Raw genomic sequence first — 18,202 nt, 5'->3', positions numbered from 1 at the left:
TGCCACCCTATCAATCAAAAGTTCAAACCCTCCTAAACAAACAAACAAACAAACAGCCCTTGTGAGTCTGTGACTTCACCAATTTCAAAACTCCCGCCAGATTAAGATGCCGAATCTACCGTGTATCCAGCTCATTTCAACAATCACAACAACCCACCAATCCGACCGTTGGAATCATCGAATCATAATAATTCCTCACCGTTAGATCTCAGAGAAGGAGCGCATTTTTTAAATCAACGGTAAAAAAATTGTGCAACACGTGCCAGAATTCTTAAAAGCTCAAACAGTGTTGTTATATTCAAAGTAAAGCATCTTTTTTTAGACGCTCCTTCGGACGATACTTCCCTAAACCTCTCACCAACTTTTCAAAGCTTCAAAACACGACTAACTAACACGAGAGTCAGAAAATAATACATTTCGATCTTCCAAGGATTTTTCGCCGGAAAAATTCTTTCAGTAGAGAAAAGCCGGCGACAACGCCGGATTCATTCAAGAGCAGAGGACAGACGGGCTTGAAATTAGGGTTTTCCTCTGTCAATCTGCATCAGTACCTAGAAGTCAAACTCACGGTGAGTACCAAAAACTTCTGTTTGATCGATTTTCAGTTTTGCTTCTTCCTTTGTTTTTATCGAAGTTTCGAATTTTCCTCTACTTAGTGCGTTAATTTGTCAAAAATGTGTTGGGGAATACTTTAGATGTTTGGTTACTAGGCTGGGTTTTTGTTAATTTTAAATTTTGCTATTTGTTTATTTTTCGTTTCCGCAAAGACGATGTTGACGAAAGTTGAGCCTGAGAAGCCTGGTAATGGGGAATTGTTGAAGGAACTTGAGGTGTTAAGCAAATCCCTCTATCTAAATGGAAATCGTCCTCCAAAGGACAAGTCCTCTTCAAGTAAAGGCAGATCTAAATCTACGGGGAAAGTCCGTTTTCCTGAGCAAAAATCCGAACGTTCTTTTGTTAAGGAAGACTATTCGGAGAAGGACAAGAAGTCTTCTATATGGGATTGGAAGCCCTGGAAAGCACTCTCCAATATGAGGAGTCGAAGGATCAACTGCCTTTTCTCTCTCCAAGTACATGCCATTGAAGGTTTGCCTCCCAGTTTCAATGACATTAATCTCTGTGTGTATTGGAAGAGAAAGGATGAGACTTTGCAGACTAGCCCGATTAGGGTTTTCCAGGGTGTAGCTGAATTTGACGAAATTTTAACTTACAAGAGCTCTGTCAATGTTAGTGGAAATGGGCCTCACAATTCAGCCAAGTATGATTCCAAGCATTTCCTGCTTCATGCTTCCATTGTTGGTGTTCCCGATATTGATCTAGGGAAGCATCGCGTGGATTTCACTAGGATTCTTCCGCTGACACTAGAGGAGTTGGAGGAGGAGAGGTGCTCAGGAAAGTGGACAACAAGCTTCAAGCTATCGGGCAAGGCAAAAGGTGCTATCATGAATGTTAGTCTTGGGTTTTCAGTAATTAGAGACGTTCAGGTTCCATCTAGCAGTACCAGAAATTATCCTGAAAACCAGAAGTTGTTTCGAAATATAACAAGTCCAGTGAACCTTGCAACTGCTGATCAATTTGATATTAGAGGTAAAGTCAGTCTTAGACGCTTCGGAAGCATTCCAGATATTGCTCATCAGCGGTCTTGTATTCCATCTCAATCCATGGATGATGTCAAGATTCTTCATGAGATTTTGCCAAGTTCGAGGTCAGAGCTTGCTAGCTCAGTGAATATTCTGTATCAGAAATTTGAGGAAGGCAAGCTTAATTCTCCGGATGATTGTAAACCTGTCTTTGAGGCTTCATCGGAGCATGTTGAGCCTCCTGGGGCAAGCCCTGAAACTTACTTTGAGCCTTCCAAAGAAAATAATGAAAATGAATGCAAGGATACAGAATTCACTGTCGTTGAGATGAGTAGAGAAAAGTCTGACGAGTATTCCATAGAATTGGATGAAGAAGCTAGGAAAGCTGTTAATGTTTCTGATGTAGAAACTACTCAGCTTCCTGAAATTGATGAGAGTTATAAGGTGGCCCTTGACAATGTTAATAAGCTGCACCCCCAGGATGAGGCTTCCGGTAGTAACCAAGAAGTAAATCCTGATTCTTTTTTTAAGCCTCCCAAAGAAAATGATGAGAACGAATGCGAAGATACAGAATTTACTGTGGTTGAGAAGGGCATAGAAATGCCTGACGAGTGTCCCATAGAAGTGGATGAAGAAGCTTGGAAGACTTTTGATGTTTCTGCAGTAGAAACTACTGAGCTTCCTGGAATTTATGAGAATTATGAAGTAGCCCTCGACGAGTACACTGAGCCACACCACCAAGGTGAAGCCTACACGAGTAATCAAGAAGTCTTTGATTATGATTTCAAAGAGAATAACGTATTCTCCAAAGAATCAATCATGGAGGAACTAGATTCCACTTTGCATAGTCTGTCAGTTTCAGATCCAGCAGGGTTGAACTCACCACAATGTAAAAGTGATTCTACTAAGGTAGCAGATCGCATGGAAGTTGAATCGAATTATAAGGCAGAGAAGATGGGAAAGTCCCTTAGCCTGGATGATACCACAGAATCTGTTGCAAGTGAGTTCCTGAGTATGCTTGGTATAGAGCATAGTCCATTTGGCACGAGTTCTGATAGTGACCCTGATTCTCCAAGAGAACGCCTACTAAGGCAGTTTGAGAAGGAAACTCTTAATGGTGGAAACTGCATCTTAGGTTTTGATATGAGTGAGGGAGAGGAGGCAGAACTTTGTTATGATGTCTCTTCTGGGTCCAGGTTGGGGGATCTATCTCAGGATTTTGAACCATCGTCAGCTATTCAAGCTGCTGAAACAGAGGTCCAGATAACAACTCAAGCAATCCGCAGTAAAACAAGGGCTACGATGCTTGAAGACATGGAGACAGAAGCTTTAATGAGAGAGTGGGGATTGAATGAGGGGGCTTTTCAGATTTCGCCACCTGACAAGGCCAGTGGTTTTGGTAGTCCGATCAATCTTCCTCTTGAAGTGCCTCTTGAGCTGCCTCCTCTTGGTGAAGGATTGGGACCATATCTTCAAACAAAGGAGGGAGGATTCCTGCGATCCATGAACCCCTTGCTTTTCAAAAATGCAAAGAATGATGGCAATTTGATCATGCAAGTCTCTAGTCCCATTGTGCTGCCTGCTGAAATGGGTTCTGGAATAATGGAAATATTACAGTGTTTGGCCTCAGTTGGAATTGAAAAGCTTTCTATGCAAGCCAATAAGTTAATGCCTCTGGAAGATATTACTGCAAAGACAATGCATCAAGTAGCATGGGAAGCCACATGTAATCTAAAAGCAGGAGAGAGGTTTGTTATTTCATTCCTGACATTACTAGTTGGTTTAAGTGTTCTTCCATACATTTTTGTTTGTTTTATAATTCAACTTGGTAGTTTATTTGTCTCATTCATCCTTTCTGTCACAGGCAGGCATTCCTGCAGCACGAACTGGAGATTATGCAAGATAAATTTGTTGGTAGAAAGAAGAATAAAGGAGATACTTCTGGACACAAATCTAATAACTTGGGCTCTGGTGCATTAAGCACTGACAGTGTCCCTGAATATGTATCTCTAGAAGATCTTGCTCCTTTGGCAATGGATAAGATTGAAACCCTTTGCATAGAAGGTCTCCGTATACAATGTGGCATGTCAGATGAAGATGCACCTTCAAACATCTGCCCTCAATCTATTGGGGAAATGTCTGCTTTTGAAGGCAAGAGGGCCAACAATGGTGGCTCTCTTGGTCTGGAGGGAGCTGCAGGGTTGCAGTTGTTGGATATCAAAGATGGTGCAGATGATATTGATGGATTAATGGGCCTATCAATAACACTGGATGAGTGGATGAGGCTGGATTCTGGAGTTGTTGATGAAGATCAAATCAGTGAGCGAACTTCCAAAGTACTTGCTGCCCATCATTCTAAGGACCTGATTACTGGAGGACGGAAGGGAGACAAGAAACAGGGCAAAGGTTCTGGTAGAACATTTGGTTTTCTTGGAAACAACTTCACAGTAGCATTAATGGTGCAGCTTCGAGATCCTTTACGTAACTATGACCCTGTTGGAACTCCAATGCTTGCTCTGGTTCAGGTGGAAAGGGTTTTTGTTCCTCCAAAGCCAAAAATATACAGCACAGTTTCTGAAAATAGGATCAAGAGTGAAGAAGATGATGAGTCTGAACTTGTGGTGAAGCAGGTGATCAAGGATGATCACAGTGATAGCAGAGATGGAGAGGAAGGTGTCCCACATTTTAAAATCACTGAAGTCCATGTTGCGGGTCTAAAGAGTGACCCAAACAAAAGAAAGCTTTGGGGGACCAAAACACAGCAGCAGTCTGGGTCCCGATGGTTGGTTGCTACTGGGATGGGGAAGAGCAATAAACATCCAATTTTGAAGTCAAAGGCAGTAGCAAAATCACCCCCTCAAGTTACCACAAAAGTGCAGCCAGGAGATACTTTGTGGAGTATCTCATCCCGTGTTCACGGCAGTGGTGCCAAATGGAAAGAATTGGCAGCCCTTAACCCACATATACGTAATCCAAATGTTATCCTCCCAAATAAAACGATCAGGTTACGCTAGGGCTTGATGAACAGTAATAGCCCACAAAACGGAATTGTGTTGATGACTCTCAACTATGATTTGGTCTTTTGCTCTCAATAACACTGAATCCTAATTACTTGGTGCATGGGAAGGGAGATTGATCAGTCCTGATTGGGAATGGAGCTTCACCTTGCATTAGTTAGTTTTTGTTGGGCCCATGCAACTGAATGTAGATAGCTTAGTTTTCTTTGTCTATGTTGATGGTTACTCTTTTGTTGATAGGAAGCATGTCTACAGGCCTTGTTAAGTTTCCCACTGGATAAGGAGCTGTATTAGATTTTTCATTTGCTTGTCTCTGTAAGAAAGAATGTAACTTTCACTCTCTCCCCTTAGGTGGGGAGGTCTATGGAGCAGAGAACTTGATTGATTTGTATTCGTTAACATTCAGATAATGCAACAAATTCTTTCAAGCTTGTCGATCTAATGCAATTTGGCGTTTTCATTCTGGTTGGTTTTCTTTTGAATCTTTTGAAAATTCCTTATATCAGGTGGATATTGAACTCATTCTAGTTTGATTTAGGCATTTGACACCTACTATTAAGATACAGGGGAGAAAAGCAATTCAATTGAATTCTGAATGATTTAATAAAATATAATAAGATAGGCTCTGCTTGAGAAAAGCAATTCAATTTAAGAGGTGATATTTGGTTTTTAGTCCTTGACTCCTTGTCATCTATGAAAGAATTAAGTGCTATTTCCATTCCCTTTGTTTTTTTATTAATGTACTTTTAGCACAAAGGACCACCCTGGGCATCAGCCTTTCTCGTTCAAAGATTGGACAAGGATCAGTTATTAAAGGTAACTGCGATGATCTCTTGAATCCGGAGAGTGCTCCCCGGCGGGTTCCCGACCACACAAAACAGTGGGCCCTACGGATGAAATTTTAAATTTTTTATTTTGTTTTTTCCAAAAAGTGTTTTTCACCGTGGGCCCCCTGTTTGGCCCGCGGAGGGCGCCGGCTCGATCTCCAGATTGTTACCATGATTCTGTTCTCGGTCATAACTTTTCATCTATACTATTAATTCCTAGGCATGGCTATTTCACGTTTATAATTTACCCTCTGCATTACTGTATTATTTGTTATCCTGCTTTTTGAAAGTCTTGCAATATTGTAACTATTGCCTGTTGAATTTATGGCATACATGACGTATTCCACACTAGGAATCTCTAGCTGTATGTCATTTAGGGTTATTATATTTGTTCTTGGAAAATATTGCACTTTATCGAGGACATCTTTCATCTTGCTACCTCTTTTGATATATGTATTTTCCGCATATACAACGAGAGGCCAATTATGTAGTAGACGAACTCGCCAAAGAAGTAGCCAAGACATAGGATTGGTTTGTCTATCATCATTCCCCACCCACTTTTCTGTCTTGGTTTTATTATTTGATTCTCTCCGTTGTAAGTTGCCTAGTTATTTTCTTTTAAATAAATAACACTTTCTCCTTTTCTGACCAAAGAAGAAAAAAAAGGATTATTATATTTGTTGTAGTTCATCTTTTCTAATTTTAGATCATTATCTTGCTGTTTTTGAATATATGACAGGTAATTTCATTGATAAAGGCAAGATGGACAAACGATCATCCTCTCTGATATAAATCCAAGAGCCATCTAGTGGAATTTGGCTAAATCACCTTCCTTGCTGAGGATGAGGCCTATTGGGCTAGAGCATCGGCCATAGCGTTGGCCGCTCTAGAAATGGGCTGGATAACATAAGAATCAGGCCCACCAATAAAAACTCTAATATCATTTAACAAGGGAGAAACAAGGAAGGGATCCTCGTATGCAGGCTCATTAATGATTTTCACGAGCTCTTCACGGTCAACTTCAACTGTAACATTTGAGAAGCCCGCATGAACCAGTTCCTATAGTCCTAAACGAAGAGCCCACGCCTCGCCCTCCAACACAGAGTCACAAGCCACCTACTCAAAACAGGCCCAAATGATTCAGCCCAAGTTGTCACTCACAATTGAACCAACACCTTCGAGCCTAGTTTCTTCATCCCAAGAGAAATATGTGTTTAGTTTCAACCAGCCAATTTGAGGTGAATTCCAACCTTCCTCCTTACTAGGGGTGTCAATGGTTCGGGTTGGGCCGGTTTTGGGCTGGGCCTAACGGTTTAGGGTTGAAAAACCCTCAATCCAAACATGGCCCATTAAGAAAATAAGGGTTTCCGGCCGGTGCGGTTTGGGTTTGGGCTGACTAACGGATTGGGCTAACGGTTTAGAATTGAGTTAATTAACGGTTTGGGTTGGAGTTTACTAGCGGTATGTTTTGAATACCTTGTTGATGTGTGGAATTTATCAAGAGCATGTGAACACATATAAGCATTAAGTTCTCTTCAAGTCTTTTGTGTTGGGTGTTTAAAACCAAAATTTTTTTTTCTACAAATAAGTAAAAATTATATAACTAATATACAAAAGAAAGTTGGCGTCTTGATGAATTTTAGTGGGTTGTCTCTGCTTATTCTCCTCCCCCTTCCTGACACTTGTAAAAATGGATCAAAATAAAGCATTAAAAGATTTTCAAATGATAATACTATTGCTAAATATTTACTAAGTCCATCTTCCAAATGGCAAAGGCTTTGACAAATTTGTTGTTTGCATATACCAAAAGAAAACAATTAATGAAAACAAATGGATACTTGGGGTTTTCTTTTCTTTTACATTTAAATTTATTTTATTTTATTTATTTATAACGGGTTTAACGGGCTGGTTTCAGGTCAAACATTTCGTGCTAGTAGGCCACACACGGGCTGGCCCGGCCCAGCCTAAACACAACCCATTAAGCTTCAGTTTGGGCCAATTCGAGCTATAACGGGCTGATTCGGTCCGGTTTTAACGGTTTGGGTTAGGTTTTGACACCCTTACTCTACTATCCTCCTTATGCTCTATATTGGACTTGAAACAACTCCAAAATTCAGCATGTCCTCTTTTGGCTTTAACAATTACTTCCTTCGGAGTCCAAGCAACATTTCTAAAAGTTAATTCATTTTTAGAGATCTAGAGATTCCAGCATATGAACATTACCAAACTAAAAGCCTCTGCTTCCTCCTTTGTCAAGAACTTGAGCTTCTTTTACATTTGTATGTTTCAGGAAAAAATGATGGTGGTTTTTGTAGTTCATTGTATTTAGATACTCGGTTAGTTAGCTTTCTCAACAGCAACCTATGGAACCTATTCCTTGAGATCTTATGGCATGTGGTGAACTTTGTAATCCCTATAAAAAAAGTATAAGTTTCTTCTTTTTTATTTTGTTTATTTTAATTACTTTTTTTTTTTTTTTGGGGGGGGGGGTGGGGGTTGGGTTAAGTAAGGATTAGGGTTATTTGGTCACCTACATCTTTGCTCTTTACCAATGAATTTGATGTGGTGGATGGTAATGATAGTTGAATTGCATGCCGAGACACCCCATGTCATAAATACATATGAAAATTTTTAAGCTGCTTGATTTAAAAGAAGTTCTAAAGAAGATGAAAGTAGGTAAGGCAAGCCTAGAAATCCAAGGTTTTCTTGCCCAACCTAGTTGTTTATTAGTGCAAGGAAAATGTCAAGTGAATGGAAGAGAAGCATCATGGTGTTGAATTACCAAAAAAATGTGATATTGAGTTGCTAACTATAACCATGAAAACAATAAGTCATACTATGAAATTATAGGAGAGGGCTATTGAACCCACCTGAGAGTTGAGGCCAAGAACTAATATTATGGAGAACTAGCTTTATTCTGGGATGATCAATGGTGGAAGCTATTTATTTCTTTGGAGTAATTTAGAGATTACAAGAAAGATCTCCATATGATCTTTATTGACTTAGAAAAAGCTTATGATGGTGTGTTTACTAGTGTAAGATTTTTTTTTTTTTTTTTTTTGGGAGGGGGGGGACGATGGGTGGAAGGAGTTTCCAATTACAATATCATGGATGATCTAACTAAGGATATCCAAGATGAGGTTCTTTGGCATATGCTTTTTTTCTGATTATAAGTTGGATTTACGGGATCAATCTTGGTGTCAACAGGTTTATAGTAAGTAGAATTAAGATGAATTATATGGTGTGCAAGATTGTAACATTAGGATGGATAATATGGTATTGAAAATTCATAAGACAGAGATTTCATAAAGTTATTATTTTGGTATTTGTATTCAATCATAGATTGGTGATAATGAAGGTGATGTTTTAGAGAGAACTAAATGCATGGTAAACTACAAGAAAATAGCTTGTGATGGCATGGCCATGTTCAATAGAGACTGATAGATGTTGAGAGATTGAAGGAATTACAAGAGCCAGGTATAGACCTAAAATTATCTTCACATGAAGTGGTGAGGAAAGTCATGCATAGTTTAAACCTTGTATCAAATATGACCTCAAATAGAGCTCTGATGGGAAGGCAAGTATCCATTTTGTAGATCCCATTTAGTTGGAATAAGGCCGAGTTGTTAGAACACACTTGAATTCATTCTGGTTTGATTCAAGCATTTGACACATCATACTGAAAAGAAAAAAAAAAAAAAAAAGAAAAAAAAAGCATTCTCCATAGGGGGGAACCAAATTCAATTGAATTTTGAATGGTTTAATAAGATTAAAAAAAGAGGCTCTGCCGGAGTCTGCCCAAGCTTGCCTTGAACATGAGTGCTTGACAAGGCTTGGCTTCGGATTATTTTTACTGCAAAATAAGGAAAATTTTCAGTGTTACTCCCTGATTCATCCCTTAAAATTAATGTCATCCCGTGAGTTATCTCTTATAGGGTGAAAATATACCAATGACACGTCCTGTTGTTAGAAAATTGTAGTTAAATACTGATCCAAGCAAGTTAAGCTCTTTAAAAGGACTGGAATAACATGAATGAAAAACTTATGCAGAACCAGCAAATCCAGGTCATTTGGGCATTACTTTTAAAGAAAAATCAACCTGCTGATTTTTCACTGACTTCTTCATCTGCCATTGAAGATGATACCTCTACCATCAAATCCACTTTGGATCTTTTTTCCATCTTTCTGGGCAGGAAATTAATTACAGCAACAGTTCCCTTCAACTAAAACTGCATAGTTGAGCTCTCTCAAATCCTTGAGGCCTAGTCTCAAGCAATGGTGGAGTTTCTTCTGGAAACTCAAGGTGCTACCAAGACAAACTGTTCTTTTGGAGACTACCATTCATGGTTATATGTTAACTCCGTGGTGTCTCGTTGGTCGTCGTCAATAACCTCCTTCTCTCCTTTATGTATCCAACAATTCAAAACCAAGTAGCATATCCTTTTGGCATGCTCTTGGTCCAACTACATTTGGCATGCAGGTCCTCTAGACATTACTTTTGGAACCTACTATTTCTCCTGCATCAAGCAATTCTGTGGAACACTGTTCAATTGGTTCAATGGGCAACCAGCAGTTCGCCAATGGTTCTTCACAGTTATCATAATCACCACTTACTGTATCTGGAATGCTAAAAACAGAAAAGTGTTTACAGAAACAACCATCCACCCAGCTAGCACTGTTGCTGAAATGCAATATTGGTTCCACAAGGCTTGAATTGAGATTTTCAAGCTCTTAAGCTAAACCAGCGAGTTCATCCCTAGAAACATACCAGTGTAGATCATCTTCTTATGGGAAGCACACTCTGTGCTCTCCGCACAATGTTACGACGTTACAAATTATGTGGGGCCTAAAAGTAAAAAATAATAAAATATTAAAAATAAAAATCTCATCATGATAACCCTATGGGTCCTCCTTTAATTCGTCGTCAACAACCGTTGGAGGAGATGATCCCGACTCAAAACATGCCGGGTTCCAATTTCGACTTTCTATTTCCCTCGGGATGGACCCGGCATTAAAACCGGTTCCTTCTATTTACTTCTAAGGCGAGCCGGTTCCTGTTCTTACCGATTTTGACCCGGTTCCTGGTTCGAGTCCTAAACTGACCATTTCAATTCCGAGTTGGAAATTATAGCCATATATAAGGGAAACGATCTACCTGAGCTGTGAGGCGGCAGAAAGATCCAGAGCTTTTTCTCCAGAATTCAGGGGAAGAGAAGCAAAACACAGTATCATCATCAGTTGTTCAGCAGGAAACTTTGAAGATGGGAGTGGAGAAGCAAGTTTTGAGGCCTGGAACTGGTCCCAGACCAGCACCTGGACAGACCGTCACCGTTCACTGCACTGGATTTGGTTTGTTCATCTCCTAGAACTCTTTAAAATCCGTCTCTCTTTCCCAGTCGATTCCGATTTCTTTTCTGTTGTTGCCGCTTAGGGTTTTTTTCCTTTTCTTTTTATAATGGTAAATTAAAATTCAATTTTTCGTTTTCCTCAAAACACAGTTTCATAGTGAATTGCATTTCATCCCCTTCTGAGTGTGCATTATGCAAAGTTTGATTCTAGTTTGTTGTTTAATGCAGGTAAAAACGGCGATCTCTCGCAGAAGTTTTGGAGGTTTTGATTTTCTTGCTTTCTTCTTCTTTATTTCTTTATCTCTTCCATTAATCAAAGTGTTGATATTTGCGTTTTAATCCTTGCCATCTGTGAAAGAATTAGGTGCTTTTTTCATCCCCTTTGTTTTGTTCTCATTTCTATTATTGTCCTTTTAGCACGAAGGATCCTGGCCAGCAGCCTTTCTCGTTCAAGATCGGGCAAGGATCAGTTATTAAAGGTAATTGTAATGATCTATCAGACTTTAACAATTATTCTTGTTCTCAGTCGTAACTTTGCATCTATATTATAATTCCTTGGCATGGTTTCTCTCTATTGTCTAAGTTGGTGTACTATTTGTTATACTGCTTCTTGAAAGTCTTGCAATATTCTAACTATAGATATGCCTGTTAAATTTATGTCATACATGACTTATTCCACACTAAACATCTCTTACTCTATATTTACTTTAGGGTTATTATGTTATTGTAGTTCATCGTTTCTAATTTTAGATCATGGTCTTGCGATTATGAATATTCATTTGTTGCTCTAGTGGTCCAAGGTTATGTCGGTATGTTTCAAGCTGGAGTGATAGTGGTTTTGTAGTTTTCCAGTGAACTTCCACGTGCATATGCAGGTGTAGCCATAAATGAGGGTGTAAAAGAAAGCATTAGACAGAGGAGGAGAGCAATATATCTCATATATATGGCATGATATTAATTTCTACAAAGAAAAATGGTAATTAATTAGTTTTCATATTTGTATACAAAATTATTAATAAATTTCATGATACTCTGTGTACAGAACACTTGGTAAAAGTTGTCAAAATTAGGTTAAGTCGGCTCTAAAATTGATGAACCCATCCCAAGTCATACCCGTAGGTGACCATTAGTTATAAGGTTAGATATATTATTAAGGCAAATAACATTTCGAACTATAATGTGAGGTAGTGAATAAAAGTGAAATGGATGAACACAAAGGAATCTTTAAAATTGTGATGTTTGTTAAAAATGCTAATCACATTAAGTGTTTTAAGAGAACTTCATTTCTTTTTATTTTTTCTAGTGATTTGGAACTATTTTGTTCATACTTTATGTGTGATTTCTTTTTTTAAAGAAATACATTATGCACGATTGAGGATGTACAAAATCCGCATAGATAATCTAAATGCATGTGGCTATTGTCTATGGTTATTCTTTGTATTTAGTTATAGTTTAACTCAACGGTTTTCAATTTATCTTTTTTTGAAGAATAAGTTTGATATATTGGATACAATTGAAATTCCACTAACCTTAAGCACTTATATGTTTATGCTTATAATGGATGATCTGACTAAGGTAGTGTTGTCAAAGCGTCCGCCTAGGCGGCAAAAGGTTTTTCAGCCGCTTTGTTTTGAACCGTTTAATTGACTTTGTTTTTTCCCGCTTTTTCGTCTAAATGCTACCACTTTGTCGCCTTGTGTGCCTTATTACCTCCTAGATGCTAAAGCATCCGCTTTTTTGACATTTTGTACATTTTTTTTTAAAATCAAAATTCATTTTACCAAGTCATATATAAATCTAATAGCTTAGTCATTTCAAAATCGAGGCCCAAATTGCAAAGGACCCCATGCCCATCAGCAACAAAATGTGAAACATGAGTCATTCTCAACATTAAGAACAATGAACATTACCGGACATGACTTGACGGAATTGCTCTTTAATTTCGTGTTGGCCCGGTGTATTACTTATGGCTTGATGAGATGAACTTATGTTTGTGTTTTTTTTTAAATAATTAATTATAATTATGATTCTTGAATGCTTTCTTTTTTGGATGAATGTGATTATTGAATGTTTGTTTAGCTTATTATAGAAAGTAGTTGTATTTAAAATTTTTGACCCAACCTCTTTGATCGTCTCGCCGCCTAGACGCCGCTTTGTTGCCTAATCGTCTAGGAGGAACCCCAATCGCTTTGGTCGCCTTGCACCTAGACAACCTTGAACTAAGGATATCCAAGATAAGGTTCTTTGACTTATGCTCTTTATGATGATATTTTTTTGGTGGATGAGACAAAAGTTGGATTTATGGGGATCGATCTTGTTGTGAACAGGTTTTTAAGGTAAGTAGAATGAGATGGATTGTATAGTGTGTAAGACTGGTAACACCTAGGTTGGATAATATGATAGTAAAAATTCATGAGACTTAGATTTCTCCAAGTTATTATTTAGGTATTTGGGTTCAATCATAAACAAAGGTGGTGATAATGAGGATGACATTTCATAGAGAATTAAATAGGATTTATGAAGCTGAGAGTTGTGCCAAGATTGTCATGTAATTGGTGTATTCCTTTAAAACTTGAGGGAAAATTTATTTGAGAGTTATACAATAGGCTAAGATGAGTAATATGATTGTTGGACAATTTCGAAGCATCATATAGAATAACTCACCGTAGCAGATATGATGATGTCGAGCTGGATTTTTTGTTCTATTTTTTTCTCTCTTTTACTGGGGGGGTGTCTAGGAAGATGAAATAGCCAAATAGGGAATGATCATATGAAAAGATTTGGGAATGGGTGCAATGCATGGTAAGCTACGAGAAAGTAGCTTAAGGTGGCATGCCGTGTTTGATGGAGGCCCTTAGATGAAGGTATATAGGAGAAATTTGATTCAGATTGTTGGAACTAAAAGAGGCCAGGGGCAGATGTAAAATGACCTTAAGTGAAGTGGTGAGGAAAGTCATGCATAGGTTAGACCTTGTATCAAATATGACCTCAAATAGAGCTCTGATGGGAGGGCAAGTATCCATTTTGCAGACCCCATTTAGTTGGGATAAGGCCAAGTTGTTAGACCACAGATGGTAACTCCAACAACTTCTGTACTCGTTGCCTCTTGCTTTTAGAAATTGTCACTTCAACCATCATTGGATGGTTATATGAGTATCCAAAGTATGGATGGAGATGGATGTCTATTTTCTTAACCCATATTTTCAGTCTCAAATCCTAATGAGAAAAGGGGTGATTTCCAAAAAAAATTCTCCACATTGCCTACTATGGTACTACTGAAAAAGGATTAATCTGTAATACAGAACCTTCAACTAAAGCCTTTTGCAGAATAAATAATCTTTGTAATGGGACCTGTCTATCATGTGTTATATTTGCTGTTGCCATTGTTTGATTGAGGGTCTTGTAGGCATTGAAGTTTTCCATTTGATGTATTGTTCAATATATTCTGCACTTTTTAGGATGGGATGAAGGTGTGATGGGTATGCAAGTGGGAGAAGCTGCTCGTCTTCAGGTAACATTCATATCTCTCGATAGGCAACTTCCGGTATTTTGTTCCTTGGAATATGAATTCTCTCAATTTTTTTGTATTTTTATTTTTATTTTATTTTAGACTTATAATCATCTCCATCTCCACTAACTGATTTCACTTTGGAAATTACGATGAATATGTTAAAACTTTTTTTGTGTGTATTATGCTCAAAATTTGGTGTGGGGGGAAGGGGAATGTTGCAGAATCTACCCAGATATTTCTTCCCTTCCTCCTATCGAAATTATGATATGGCCATGGCTGTGTTCAGCATATATACTACTCCTATGTATCCACTGTTGATGAATTCAGTTTTTTGAGCAGTGGTAATACACCTGTTATGGAGGAATATATTCTCAGTTTCAGCAGAAGAAAATTTTCAACTCAGCTCATGCCTTTGCCTTCAAATGTGAAAGCTTTTTGCCTTATTCAATTCTTCGGTTTTGTAAAGTGAAGGAGGAGGGTTAAGGGAGCGTGTCTTCACCCATCTTTTAACCCTAATGTGTTGTTATATTTGGGTTTCTACTGTTTAAAGGATGATTTTGTAATCTAGTCAAGGATAAAATAATAATAGAACATGACTATCCAAAAAAATGTAATAGAACATGATTCAGGGTTAGTTTGCACATTTTGAAAATATACAGATGCTACATCATCAGTTAACAGATGATTCCTAATGGCAGGGGGCATAAATAAATTCAGATAAAATCCAAGGATTGACTAGTAATTTCAAAAAGTACAGGGGATACTGTTGTAATCAAGATTTAGTATAGGGACATCAGTAATTATCCCAGTAAAATAAAATTGATGTAGTCTGGTATGAAGAGAAGTTTATTTTAGAAAATAATTACTTGCTGTGTTGAATGAATCCCTCTGTTCTTTTATATATCTTTTTTTGGGTGAAGTTCTAATGCTGTTGGATTCTATTTAATTTTTGAAATAGAGCATTCTCTGATGTTTCTAATGCTGTTGGGTTGTTTTTGCAGTGCTCTCCTGATTATGCGTATGGCCCTAATGGATTTCCTGCATGGGGTATAATGCCCAACTCAGTTTTAGTTTTTGAAATTGAAGTCTTGGGTGCGCAGTAATCACCCTTTTCTGAGTTGGCTACACTACAGTTAAATCATGTCTTACTTTATATAACACTATGGTCTATCTTTGTAGCTTCCCAGTCTATGAAATCCTGTCGGGTTGACAGTGTGAACTAGGTTTCTTTTCTTTTGGTATTCCATCATATTATATCAGTTCTGACTTAACATTTTCTTCCTTTACTTGAGACATTTAATGCTGTTAAAACCTATTTTGAAGATTTAACTATCTTCGTCTGCCAGACCTTTTTCGGTTTAATGTTGGCTTTGGTTTTAGAGGAAAACTAAAGTCTTTCCTTAATGATTATGTAATTGTTAAATCGAGAAGGAACAGTTAGGTCTGTCTTTGGATGGACAATTGTGAATGAATTTCTGGAGATACTATGGATGTCTTTCTTGGAAGACGCAATGGAAAGTGTGGATGGCATTGTAGCACAAGTGGTCTGAGGCACCTTGATGTTCATGGATGGAACTTCTTATTAAGTTATATGCATTCGGTTCAGGAAAAAATGGTTGAGGAGGTGCTACATATGAAGGGTTGTTTTTCTTGAACGGTTGAACCCGATTAAGAATTAAGCTTAACCATGTAAAAACTGAGTCGAACTTGATCCTTGCCAAATCTTATAATCAATGTCTTTGTAGAATTACTTGTTTTTCTGCTTTCATTTGATTCGTATTGGAGGGGAATACCAGAGCATGCTTGATCTTAATAAACTGGACACATGAATTGATGAAAAGAAGCATATAAGACCAAATGATTTCAGTTCGATTCTAGTTTTGATGTTAGAAAGTTGCCCAGTGATGCGTCACAGTTAAACTTCTGGATTCGACTAAGCCTCCTCTCACATCCGGGACGATGAGTCCTGCAAGAAAGGTTAGATGCGGGTCGGTTTGTATGCCGGGTAGCCGCCTCCAATGGCAAAGTCAGATGATGAATAGAGTGAGGTTTCGTGCCAAAGCTACACAAGATTATACTCAGAATATATTGGATGCTTACCGGAGGGGTATGTCTATGCTTTTATATTGTAAGTGTTACCTTTTATGTATTTGGTAAGTTAGTCCGACGAGAGCTGTTGTTTCCCCTAGGATCATGCTTCCTTGTCATTGGTCCCATTTGATCAGCTGCTAAGTTGATATTCTATATCAATGATGATTGTTGTATATATGGCGTATGTTACGCTTTTGGTCATGGATGATCGGCATCTGTTCCGACTAACTAGCATGTGGAGCCCCATCCGGGTCAGACCCGGTCGGGTAGAAATCTTTCCGTATCACTCAATTTTGGCTTGGTTGATTTCAGACACTTCTAGAAAAGCCCAAGTTGTCTTCTCAAAAATCAGATCATGATCATTTTGTGAAACCTAAATAGACCAACATCAGAACAAAATCAGATGATATATCTTGTCTTATCTGAGGAGCCATTCGTTTTAAGTCCAAATTGCGGGCCAGTGAACACTTAATATTTGTTTTGGCTTTTGGACATGCATGTATGATATATTCTTGAATATCATTTTTTTTTTTTCTTAATTTTTAATTTTTTTGGGTTGGGCATTAATTCTATAATGAAGGAATATGAGCTGGTGAAAATTAATTCTATAATGAAGGAATATAAGCTGGTGAAAATTAATTACGTTTCAGACTATGGTGGAATTCCAAGCAAGAATTGTAGAGACTGAGGAGGGAGGGAGATTTTAGTTGTTTCATAAAGGAGGAGTTAAGAGAGAAAAGGAATATTTGACAAAAAAAAGAAGTTATATAATTACAATTTTAGACATTATTTTTAGATAATTTAAAGATCTAATGAATTGAATAGATAGGGTATTTTGAGAAAGAGAAATTTAACCATGTACATTGAGTTCATGTTCAATTAATGATAACTTTTATATTAATTGATGTTGTGTTTATGAATAATAAGTATAATTTTGGATATCTTTCTTATGATTTAAATACCTAATGAATTGAATAGGTTATGGTATTTTTAGAAAAAAGAAATGTAGCAATATCTTTTTAGTTTGTTGTAATGGTAATATGATAGTATAATAAGGTGTTCAATCCATAGCTCAGTTTACTTAATACTTTAAAGGAAATATAGGTAGTAATTTTTCCCTAATGTCTAGTGACTCTTGGAGTCTAAGAGGGAAAATATATGTTTTAATGTTTTATCTTGGCTTAGTGAACACAGCGTCGCTTTGGCCGAGTGGTTAAGGCGTGTGCCTGCTAAGTACATGGGGTTTCCCCGCGAGAGTTCGAATCTCTCAGGCGACGTAATATTATCTTTTTCTCCAAATTTAATTATGGATTTGATAACCAAAAGGTTAGGCATGGGCCTAACCCAAGTATATGGGCTTTTTACCCAAAAGAAATTTTCATGGGCTCTGTCCACCAAGACGTTGGTGCTCTTTGCTGGCGACTAGGAAATGAAATTGTTGGGAGAGGGAGAGTTTGCAGGAATTACCCATATAGCATCCAACGTTTTTTTTTTTTTTTTTTTTTTTTTTTGGTTTGCACCACAAATGAGGGTGTTATTTCGGTATGGAACCAATAGTTAGTACAATATTGAATAAATTTACCTCATTAACATTACAATGAATGTATTCCATAACATCATAAAATGCACTGTCTATATCAGGAGATATCCCAATGTCAAGTATATCCGACTGGAGCTTGCTTCCCGTCGATTTGTTGGGGATTTCAGAGAAAGGTGTTGTCACATTAATGGCCATCTTTAATTCCTACAAACACTTGGGCAAATGGGATGAGCCAACCTGACTAAGAGAGAAGCAATGATCCTCGAGCATCTGACAATCCATCACCAT

The 18,202-nt window shown here is 37.8% G+C and overlaps 2 protein-coding genes and 1 non-coding gene across 3 annotated transcripts; all 3 read left to right on the top strand.

Moving 5' to 3' along the window:
* Nucleotides 1-339: 339 nt before the first annotated feature.
* Nucleotides 340-5,021, top strand: LOC149016153 (protein PLASTID MOVEMENT IMPAIRED 1-RELATED 1-like). Its single transcript, XM_089157277.1, has 3 exons — nucleotides 340-569; nucleotides 768-3,328; nucleotides 3,445-5,021. The coding sequence occupies exons 2-3, from the start codon at nucleotides 771-773 to the stop codon at nucleotides 4,592-4,594; spliced, it is 3,708 nt and encodes a 1,235-aa protein (XP_089013403.1). The 5' UTR covers nucleotides 340-569; nucleotides 768-770; the 3' UTR covers nucleotides 4,595-5,021.
* Nucleotides 5,022-10,572: 5,551 nt separating this feature from the next.
* FKBP12 (FK506-binding protein 12) lies at nucleotides 10,573-15,554 on the top strand. Its single transcript, XM_089157276.1, has 5 exons — nucleotides 10,573-10,773; nucleotides 11,001-11,034; nucleotides 11,190-11,251; nucleotides 14,231-14,283; nucleotides 15,285-15,554. Exons 1-5 carry the CDS (start codon nucleotides 10,686-10,688, stop codon nucleotides 15,384-15,386), a joined length of 339 nt encoding a protein of 112 aa, XP_089013402.1. The 5' UTR covers nucleotides 10,573-10,685; the 3' UTR covers nucleotides 15,387-15,554.
* Nucleotides 15,555-17,569: 2,015 nt separating this feature from the next.
* TRNAS-GCU (transfer RNA serine (anticodon GCU)) lies at nucleotides 17,570-17,651 on the top strand. Its single transcript has one exon. It is a non-coding gene; the product is annotated as a tRNA-Ser (tRNA).
* The last annotated feature ends 551 nt before the right edge of the window (nucleotides 17,652-18,202 follow it).

The sequence above is a fragment of the Hakea prostrata genome, chromosome 5, assembly GCF_041222555.1.
Source record: "Hakea prostrata isolate BN-2017 chromosome 5, UWA_Hpros_2, whole genome shotgun sequence".
NCBI classification, from domain to species: Eukaryota; Viridiplantae; Streptophyta; class Magnoliopsida; order Proteales; family Proteaceae; genus Hakea; species Hakea prostrata.
The sequence above is the reverse complement of the archived record's forward strand: the minus strand, read 5'-3'. Positions and strand labels throughout refer to the sequence as shown.